At 36.7% G+C, this 11,150-nt stretch overlaps 1 protein-coding gene across 2 annotated transcripts; it reads left to right on the top strand.

Moving 5' to 3' along the window:
- Positions 1–51: 51 nt before the first annotated feature.
- On the top strand, positions 52–11,060 carry Phlpp (PH domain leucine-rich repeat protein phosphatase). Of its 2 annotated transcripts, XM_013313041.1 has the most exons (7): positions 52–1,162; positions 1,246–1,436; positions 3,598–3,836; positions 6,820–6,931; positions 7,390–7,509; positions 7,952–8,105; positions 8,563–11,060. In XM_013313041.1, the coding sequence occupies exons 1-7, from the start codon at positions 544–546 to the stop codon at positions 10,917–10,919; spliced, it is 3,792 nt and encodes a 1,263-aa protein (XP_013168495.1). In that variant the 5' UTR covers positions 52–543; the 3' UTR covers positions 10,920–11,060. The 2 variants fall into 2 exon arrangements, with proteins under 2 accessions (XP_013168495.1, XP_013168496.1); XM_013313042.1 differs by lacking the exons at positions 52–1,162; positions 1,246–1,436 and adding an exon at positions 2,163–2,762.
- Positions 11,061–11,150: the final 90 nt, after the last annotated feature.

Genomic DNA, 11,150 nt, shown 5'->3' on the forward strand with positions numbered 1-11,150 from the left:
ATATTTGCATGTAAGGATATGGTTTATGCCATTTCTATGAAAGTATAGGTATTGAGTTTCAGTTTTTGTCGAAAAGAAATCGAAATTATAGTCCTACTACAAGGTATAAAACAAACATGTTAAATAAATTGGGTTAAATTTTTAAATTGGATCACACAATTACAACCTAATTTAATTTCAAATCTGACTTGGTTGAAAGGCAACCTATTTGTCTACGTGTGTTTTTTTTCTGGGATACTTACAATAACGAAACTTTTTAAGTTGAGGAAGGGGCTCCCATAACAGCAGGTGAGTCAGCAGGTGGGGTGATCACTGATGCGTATCTACTATTACATAACTTACTTTTTAACCTATATAAATTTATATTTACGTCAGATTTTACAATTACTTCATATGTATTAATTTCACTGCTCGTATAAGTCCAAAAAGTGATGTTATTCCATCAATATTCCCGATATACCCTACCTAATTTGCATTCTACCGTATTCCCGAGTGACCGAGCAACATGTTTCCCACCCCCACTCCGTGTCCGACCCAATTGAAATGCAACGGCGATACGGAGTCCGGCGCGCGGGCATTACGACGTCGGCCACCGCACCTCGCGTCCACCTGCCGTCCGCCGGCTGCCGCTGCGTCATGGTCTGCGACGATGGCTTGCACGCCCCATCGCCCCACGTCCGACGCAAGTCGCTTCGTCGGCTCGCCTCCACACGAGGCTTCAAACCAAGGTCCTCCAGCGAACACGGCTGGATACGCGTCTTCGACGGCCTCGAACCATTCGCCGTCGAAGCTCCGAGCAAACTGATCAAGATATCCAGCAAAGCCACGGTCGAAGACGTAAACAAGAAGCTTGGATTTAGTGACGAATTGACACTGTGGTTGCAAACTGGAGGAGAACATTTGCGGCGCTTGGAACCTAATGAACGGCCTTTGCAAATTCAAGACGATATTCTTATGAAAAATGGTTGGTCCTCTGAAGCGCGAAGATTACGATTGGCCGTGGATCCTGAGTTGCGACATAGTCTGCGCTGGAGTGCTGGACCTTCTGGCACAATGGGTGGGGTGCTACAATCGGGTACTATTCACGTACTGAAAGGCCATGTCTTTCCACAGTGGAAACCTCGACAAGCTTATATTCATGGATCCAGATTGCACACTTTAGGTGAGCCTACATTTACCGTGCATAGAGATCTATAACTATTGTGATTATATGTTTGATAGAATAAAATAAATGTGTTTTTGTAGGTGTACAATGGGATATTCTAGAACTAAGCGGTGGGACAATAGAGCTCTGTCAGCCGAAAGCTCAGAAGTTAGTGTTATGCGTGAAGCCTCGTTGTCCTAGCAACAGTTTGATTGATGCTGGAGTCAATCACCTCTTCCTTGGTTTTAACACAGTTTGGGAAAGAAACATGTGGTTTTCCTGGCTCAATGAGGTATAGTTAACATTGTTTATATATCACGAAGTCCATAAAATATTTGTGACACTTTTTATTTTTGCTATTTTGGAATTCGAAAGCAATTTGAATACGTCTCTTTCGTTCCGTCACGTTGCGCCATCAAGTGGTCTGTGTAAGCAGATGATCGGGAATTGGATTCCGGTACAATTCTACAACTAACGAACCATAACATAACAGAAGAAAATTGTTAGAAATTTCTTTGCCTAATCAAATTTTAGACATGCCAATGCAAAACTTTTAACAGCAGTAGGGTTGTGCCATGATATATAATAATTTTATACTTTAACGTATCGAATATTTTAATTATGGAGATTTAATAAAAAAGTGCTTTTAATTGTAGTAATTTTTAATGATGAAGGAGCAACCTTGGTCACCTTTTTATATAATGGCAATATGTTGTTATCAATTAAATAGAAAATTTTATATTGCTGATATTCGATGTTTTGGAATATTTATAGAACTATAGATTTATCAAGTACACACAAGTATCGTTATTTAAATATTTTTATTTTACTCTAAACACATAATAAATTTAGTGGAAAAATGGTAAGTGATAAATAAATATGTTATTTTATGTCTTGCATGTACCAATGTTATGGAATATTTAATTTAAAAAAATCGATAAATGTGTGCGCATCGCCCTAGAAGATTTGTTACGGTTGAGATGTCCAGAGTGCGCGTGCGCAGAGATCGTTCCGGCCCGACTACAGTCAGTCGAAACAACTCCGTTTACATATCACTGTCGCGTTTTTGTGCTCGTTTTTATAACAAAAAATTCTGTAAAATAGCGCGGTTTAAAAATTAAGTGAAAATCAGTGATGTTCGAGAAATTCTCAACGTTATAAGTAAATGAATCCGTACGTAAAAGGTACAATAGCAAGGCCACCTAAATGTCATTTATAAAACGACATGTTCGTGTACGGAATAATGAATTCACAGACAGGATTTATTTCGTAGTCTTTGGGAATAACAATGCTGCGTGGAGTTCGATGGCCCTATGCGGTTACGCTTAGAAGCAAAGCTGACTCGCTCGATACTAAAACACCATTTATCTTTTGTTCTTACAACGAACATTGTCTTAACATTAAATGCAAACCACAAAGGAAACTATTGCACGGTGACAGTAAACAAATGCTTTGTTTTAATATAAAATAGAAAGAAAACATGATGGTTGAAAGAAACGTGATGAAGTCAGAAGAAAGTGAAATAGATAGTTTGGACGTATTTAATCAGCAATACAACGAAGACATTTTTCCTGACAGTTTAGAACCATCAACTTTAAAGGAAAAAATTGAAAATTCGGTACGTTTACTCTCCATTAGATGTTTTGTTTTTTTACACTAACCGTTTCTAACTGTAGTTCATTGCACGAAATGTTGCTAAGGCTGATATCCTTTTGATAATGATTACCAGCGTCTACAACTGTAGACAGTAGGTATTCCATGTTGATACATGATACAGATATCGAAGAGTAACGGCAATTATATTAAAATTATATTAGAACTGCTTGTTTCTATAGCAGAAAAAAATTTTGTTATGGTGAATTTTATTTTGATTAATTTTCAAGCGTAGCATTAAGAACACCCGAAACCGATATGTTTGTACGCGTAGATCAGTCTTTCCCAAAGTGGGCGATAACGCCCCCTTGTGGGCGCTGCAGGTCTCACGTTGCGGGTTATAGTAAAATTTTCGTTTAGAATTCTCCGTTAATATACATATATAGGTCACAGTAATTAATTAATTTAATTTGAAGTTATAGTGGTTTTTAAATGTGTGAAAACATGGGGGCGCTAAAAAAATATTTATTCTCAAAGTGGGCACTAGACAAAATAAGTTTGGGAACCACTGGCGTTGATGTATAAATGTAGTAGATGCGAGAGAGGTGTGTTATAACCTTAGCAAATGGAGTTCCAAAAATTCTCCTAAATGAGAGTAGCAAAGGATTGTGTGTAAGTCCCATCCGACATTTACGGGCGATGCGCTCGAAGGATAGTACGCACATTTCTAAATCAGGATTTTAAAATATATATCCACGGCGTTAGTTATAAAGTCATTATCATTCTATATTCATTCATTCATATATTCTAAGACCATTCAACATTTGATTTACCTAATTAACATTGTTGTTTATTTCTAGGGCACTCAGAGTACTCAACCACCAAGCATTCTCGACCTGAGCGGGGGTGGTAGGACGTCCTTAGAAGCAGCGCTTACTCGACATGCTGGCAGCGAGTTTGCAGTCCGCGTGCTTAAGATGCGAGGCAGTGCTCTCTCGGTGTTGCCACAGCCGACCTGCAGTCTGACAGCCCTCACACATCTTGACATCAGTGATAATAGGATCTCTGATCTACCACCTGAAATATGTCGACTGACACAGTAGGTACTTTTATGTTTTCCTAGTCCTAGTCCTTAATGGTAAGATTGTTAAACTCACACACTGCGACACGCCGAGTTGTTAAGTGATTAGCGTAGTACAGATTTAATACAAAAATCTACACTAAGGCTTAAATGCTTGATTCACAATTTAAGGTGTACAATGTGCGCCTAATTACATATTTAAATCTTAGGACAGCGACTTTATATAATACGAACCAGACTCTAAAAAGGCGTTAAAACATGCCATAAAACCTTTTTTATGAATGCGACTAATTATTGGTAAAAAAATCTAAAGAAGTCTCATAGAAATAAATGATCTGATATAGATTACTAGGAGTGGGCAGGAGCCCACGGTAGGTAGGACCGCGAACACTAAACAGTGATAATAAAATATAAACTTAATGTATGAAAACACTTGGCATGTTGTATGCATCTGTATAATATCTCTGTACGTGGCCATAACAGATTCCATTTGTTAACGCTCGGTTGACGAAGCGAAGCGCTCAGTGCCTTTCTGCGAAACGTCAGACTTTGCTTTGCTGTTTTAGAAATAAGATCAATTCACATTTACATCTTAGATTTTAGCATATACACCACTTCTATAAAATAATGACCGGATCGAAGTCAAGAACAATTTCTAGTTCAGGCTTACCAAATCATCGCTATCCCCTTTTCTTACGGTAGTAAGTAGCATATGGACCTATGAAACCAATAGGTATTTGTAACTAATTACTATAAGTACATGCGTAATCAAACTTAAACGTTTATCAATCAATACGTTTTTAGAATCCTAGGACTGTTTCTATATTGCAAACATATGTTGCGAGGACTTCTTGCCAAGAAGAATTCACCTAGTGGTGTTAAGTGACATCTGTCATCTCGCATCAATCTTAACCTACAAACGCGACCGTCACAGTGAATTGATAAGCGGTGCTAAGTTTCCGTTGTGTGCTAATTTTTTTTTAACCCAGTGCAGGCGTACGTGTTACAAGTACAACACTATCTTCATCTGTGCGCCGAAGCGTGTAAAGTTACGTTCACTTTGCAGTACCATTCGCGCAACCCCTGTTGAGTAACATACGTTATATTTTAGAATTGTAGTTTCTTAAATCCTATGTTACAAACAGATTTAATTCCAGGATTCTTATTTCGGTTAGGTTCTCTTTATTTTGAAAATGCAATCTTTGTGATTTACCATTTTGTAGGACATGCGTATAGCTCTCGGACGTCACTTTTCGTTAGAGTGAGAAACAATTTATTGGTTACAATTTAAGAGATCCATAGACATTAGAGAGCAACCCTTTCCTTCTAGAGATTATTTTGATGCGTCATAGACGTGTTCTCTCTTTCATGTCTCTAACCTTTCTTTTCATCTCTGTACATCCAAGTCTTTATGAAGTTACCAGACGTCTGGATCGCCGTTTGCACTTTTATCGTCTTTAAATATATTAAAGATAACTAAGTTTATTAAAAAATAATAGACTTGAATAGCTGCATGATTAAATCATGCATTGTCCATGAGTTGTGAATGGTGCTTAAATCCCATTATTGCTTGGAATCCGTCGTTTCCGTGCGTGCGTTCTTTGTATAATGGTAAATGACTAATTAACGATCAAATATCTTAAGTCGAAATCTTTAATCTTTTTTTACATAATACTTCTTAGTGAGTTTGTTAATAGTAGGAATATAATTAAAATAAGTTAGAGCTAGACATTTTATTAGTTTATTGAAATACATTGTTCCTAGACCCGGAAAACGGAGCAAATAAGGCAGAAATTGTGCTTATCTTTTCTTGAAAAATTTTTAACTTATTCATATGCTAATAAGGGTCTCCAAGTTATTTCCTAGTGTTATCGTCTTTAGGCTTTAGACATAGACAACGTCTATAGATTAAAGAAAATCGAGGTACTTGTACCAATTATATTTATCTTTTTAATATCTTCGTAGATAAAATGCACGCAAAATATACATGCGATAGTAGGTTCGATTATTATGGCATTGCGCCTCGTTGCCAAAGACGTGTGGGCAGTGGTGCGGCGCGGACGCTCGCCCGCGGTCAGTCTCGCAAAGAACCTACAGTGTTGCCAACATAATGTCTATCTATATGTTGCTAATTAACGATGTTAAAGCCTAATTCTTGATGAATTATGGACTTTATTTATACAGTGAGTTGTTTTTCTGTTACATGGTGTTTATAAATAAATTTTCTTTGTGTTGGTAAATACAATATCTTGCTTACAAAAGTGTAAGATCAGTGAGTGATTTAAAATTAGTTACGGTGACTTTTTGGACTAATTTTCTGTTCGCTTTAATTTTTTTTTCATTAAGGTATACTTAATACCTTTAACACTTCGCAAGAAATTAGTCAATAAAGTTGGAATTTTATTATTTATTATCTCTATTCTTATTTATATAAATTAGTTTTTCTGATAGAATACATAGAATGTGAAACTTGTACTCTTTTTGTTTAATTAAAACACTTTAATAACTTTTCACGGTTTGTAATTTTGGAGGGCAAATATTAACATTTGCCATTCACCGCCTGCAACTTAAAAATAACGAAACTGTACTTTATTTTTAAACTTATGCAATATCGATAAATCAGAACATTCCAGAGCAAAACTAATCTAACTAAAATATTTTTTTATAGAATAAAAGTTGTATTTTTATGCAATATCTTTGTTATATTTACTGTCTTATTAGAACAGATTGTTCCTTGTTATCATTTAAGTATTGTTTGATAATTCTCAACTATTTAAAAAAACAACCCCCGGTCAGATATCCAAGCTTGTTGTTTAATTTATTTGATTTGGTTCATTAAATATTTTAAATATAGCAAAAGCATAAATAAAGCTGTATAGTAACAAATTATTTGACAAACACGTAAAATTTAACAATGTTGCTTATCAAATTGTATCGCATATTGGGCGCACTTCTAGTATTTTAATATATAAGTAGATAAATGCTATTATTTTCTTTATAGATTAGAAGAGTTGCAAGTGAGCGACAACGAGTTAAAATCCCTGGATTGTGTGTTGAGGCTACCGCGACTCCGCACACTTGTCGCCGTCCGAAATATGATCACAAGCTTTGAGGTAAGTCTATCTTATTTCTTACTCTTACTAATATTATAAATGCAAATGTTTAGAAGGATGGATGACTGGATGTTTGTTTGTAGGTATCTCTGGAACGGCTTAACGGATATAGCTGAAATTTGGTTTAGTGGTGTAGAACGTAGTCTGAATGAACACATAGGCTATTTATTAGGTTTTTTTTAAAAATTCCGGACGGACGAAGTCTCAGGCGACAGCTAGTCATTAATATGGTTATTTAACATTTTTAAATATTTAACATTTTTATATAATATTTTTTTTTATTATCTTGCCCTTTGATCGTAATTTTTGTCATGTCTGTACATTCATCTGAGTAAAAAATAAACTATTCTTATTATACTAGTGAAGTTTTTTTATAAGTTTGAAAGTTTTATAATTACGAATGTAAGTTCAACTGATTTTAGATGTAGAGAATTTAGATGTTATTGTTTTTTGTCCAGAATAACTCGCGGCAAATGGGAACTGAGGATGACAATCGGTCGCAGCACCGCGCCCCACTCACTACAGTCGATCTCAGGCACAATAGGTTGAAAGGGAGCATCGTACTTGGTAACTATGAAGTAAGTGTCCATTTTCTCTAAAACGCTTTGATAATCTTTGCCTTTGGAATATTTCCACAGCCAAATGATGCAACTGAAAGGAACAAGTACTTATAATGTAAAAAATATGATAAAACACTTGTATTATGATTTAAAAAATCTATAAAATACACACTCGTAGCCCTAGATGTCTAGGCACATATCATAGGTTTCTATTTTACGCAATTCTAGCGATTAAATGTTTTTAGAATTGATTCAATCAGAGTAATTCCTTCAAATTAGGGACCTTCAAGAAGCGAACATACCATTTCCTTAAAGGCCGGCAACGCGTCTGCAGTTCCTCTGGTGTTGCAGATGTCCATGGGTATCGTTGATTACCTCGGTGTTCTCGCCGCTCGTTTGCCCCCTTTCTCTTATATAAAAAAAGTAGAATTGTTCTTAATTTAATAAAATTTACTTTCAGCATTTAGTGACGTTAGATATATCTCACAACTCTGTCGAAGTGTTGGTATTATCTGCACTACGCGGTCTGAGGGAACTGTACGCGTCACATAATGCCCTGCAGCATCTAGCATTGCACGGTGGTGCGCTAAGAATTTTACGAGCCCCACATAATCGTAAGTTTTTCTCTATATACATTAGTATATTACCATATAATAGTATCTGGTTGAACATCTCTTTCAATTTATAATATCGAGATATTATAAAATCATCGTCGACTATGATTGAAAAACATTTACAATATTCTCCAACCGGCCTCATACGACAGTATTAAATTATGAAACATAAATTGTTTTAAACTGATATATAAACACGGCTAAATACTCACGTATATTCGTCTGGTGGCGGCACCGACTAGTTTCGAGTATTATTTCGCTCACTGGGCGACGGGCCGCGTCCGCGAAATAATACCAGTACCACTCATCCTGCTGAAGGGCCCCCGATGGGCTCGAAACTAGTCGGTGCCGCCACCGGACGAATATACGTGAGTGTTTAGCCGTGTTTATATATCAGTTTAGTATAATGTCTCACGAAAGTTTGAATAATTTAATAAAATGTTTTATTTCATTTTAGAAATGGAGACGTTAACAACGAGCGTGCCACCTATCAATTTAATAGAAATAAACGTATCACATAACCGTTTGACTTCGCTGCCGCAGTGGCTCAGCGGGTGCTCCGACCTTACGACCCTACATGCCAGTAATAACTATCTGACCTCGCTACCGGAACATTTGTTCTGCAGTGAACTCTCCAGTCTCAGTAACTTACACCTTGCCCATAATAAAATATCAAACATACCCTCGATGCCTCGCTTAAGGTCACCTTTAAAAAAACTTTTACTACACGATAACTGTATACAAACTTTACCAGAGAATTTCTTCACAGTGTGTGACAGATTAAATATTCTAAATTTATCTAATAACAGACTCAGTCGATTACCCCGAGCGAGGGGACCGGCATCGCATTGCTTGGAGCGTCTCTATTTAACAGCAAATTGTCTAACAGATGATGTTGTGGATGTAATCATTGCATTTCGGCGATTAAAAATACTTCATCTGGCGTACAATTGTTTGACGAGTTTACCTGATAATTCATTCAACTTTTGGCTTGAGATCGAAGAACTGGTGGTTTCCGGCAACTGTCTAACAAAACTTCCGGATAATTTACCGCAGCTTAATAACATACGTGTAGTACGCGCACATTCAAACAGATTACGATCAGTACCTATGTTCGCATGCAGCGCATCCGTTAAGATATTAGATTTTGCTCACAATGAACTTGACACTGTGGATCTGAGGTTGCTGGCTCCGAAACAATTAAAATTCCTCGATATATCCTGCAACAAAAAGTTGCAAGTTGATCCATCGCAATTTACATCGTATAGATGCCAACGACCATTAAGTTTGGTTGATGTTACTGGTAGAAATTCGCTGCCATGGTCCCAGAAGAGTGGATATCACGAAGAACTAAATGGAGTTACACCTTGGAGTACGGGATTTTCTGAATGTCCTAATAAATTATTACAATTGTCTTGTGCCCAAATTAGACTTCCTTCATTTTGCAATAAGGAAGGGCTCTTTGCGATAATCGATGGTGAAACTAATACTGAAGTCCCGAGAATACTCCAGTCAAGCTTACCAGGCCTTCTTCTAGAAGAGAAATCAATTAAAGAAACTGTTAATGAATATATGAAATATGTCGTGTTGTCAGCTCATAGAGAATTAAAAGAGAAAGGACAGAAAAAAGGAGCTTGTCTGATTATGTGTCATTTATCACCAATTAACCAACCTGAAAATGGATTTGGCAATCATTTAAAAAGATATAATATGAGACTCGCAAATGTCGGCGACACTCGTGCTGTGTTAAGCAGACGTAATGGTCCTTTGAGTTTAGGAATAGAAAACAATAAGCGTTTAGGTTATTCTTCTCGCTACCCAAATACAGTACCTGATCCCGACGTCATCCAAACTATTATTAAAGATGACGACGAATTTTTAATTTTAGGAAATGGAACATTTTGGAATGCTGTTAGTGTTGAAGCAGCTGTATCGGAAGTACGCGCCGAAAGGAATCCTGTCCTAGCAGCAAAGCGTTTACAAGATTTAGCCCAGAGTTATGGAGTAGAAGACTGCATTTCAATTTTAGTAGTACGTTTCGATACAAGCGGTAGATCTGATGTAGATTTGTTGATGAGAGAATTGAGGCAAACAATTACAACGAATAAATCTTCGTGCAGGCCGGATTGTTGTTGTTCCAGATTAGAGCCTTGCTGTCATTCCATTACCCCACCTAAGCCCAGCAGTGATAGGTCTTCGCCAAGCGGTCAAAGTGATCTTCCGCCTATGGAAATTGTCAGTACTCAGCATTACGCAAGTGTACGATCACAGAATAGAGCTTCTGATCGAAAAAGCCGGGGCGGAGTTGCTCGAGCTATAAGAGTTCGTGTGGAAGAAGAAAAAGAAGACGAACAAAGAAAAGAAGAATCTCCTTCATCTGAAGAACAATTCAAATGTTGGGAATACATGTTAGAACAAAATACTCAAATGATATTTGACAAGGAATTGGACAATCTGTCTAAGGGGATAAAATCAAACGCAGGCACACTAAAAAACCTAAAAGGATTGTCAGGTAGTAGTCCTCAGTTACATCTCGCTGGCAAGCAATCAAAAGGTGTTCCATTTCTTTCTAAACATTTTGGTAGCGCTCGGTCATTTGGTACGGCACTAAAACCAGAATTCAGGTTCGGTTCTGGAAGAGTACCAAATGGCGGACCGAATGCTGCATATTTTGGTTCTCTCCAAAGACTGATGCCTTATCATTTAGAATACGACTTTGCTGTGATACAGGAAAAAGGAGCACAATCACAAGAATCCTTAGATCTGGAAGGTCGTATGCAGCAATATTGGGGAGTTGCGACAACGGAACTGTAAATAGAAAAAGTGTTATGTAAATAAAATGTCATAAATTAGCATAGTAATATTTATGTACCATTTATATCTCGACTAGATTTTCTTGCACAAAGTATTATAATTTTGTGAACTTATCAATAAGCTTAATATCTAAATATGTATATGTTTTATTTACAACGTGATAGTGTCTATATTAAATATCTCTTAATTAAACAATAATATAAATAAAATATTATTTTAAAGAATTCTTAG

This window comes from Papilio xuthus, unplaced genomic scaffold, assembly GCF_000836235.2.
Source record: "Papilio xuthus unplaced genomic scaffold, Pxut_1.1 DF827597.1, whole genome shotgun sequence".
NCBI classification, from domain to species: domain Eukaryota; kingdom Metazoa; phylum Arthropoda; class Insecta; order Lepidoptera; family Papilionidae; genus Papilio; species Papilio xuthus.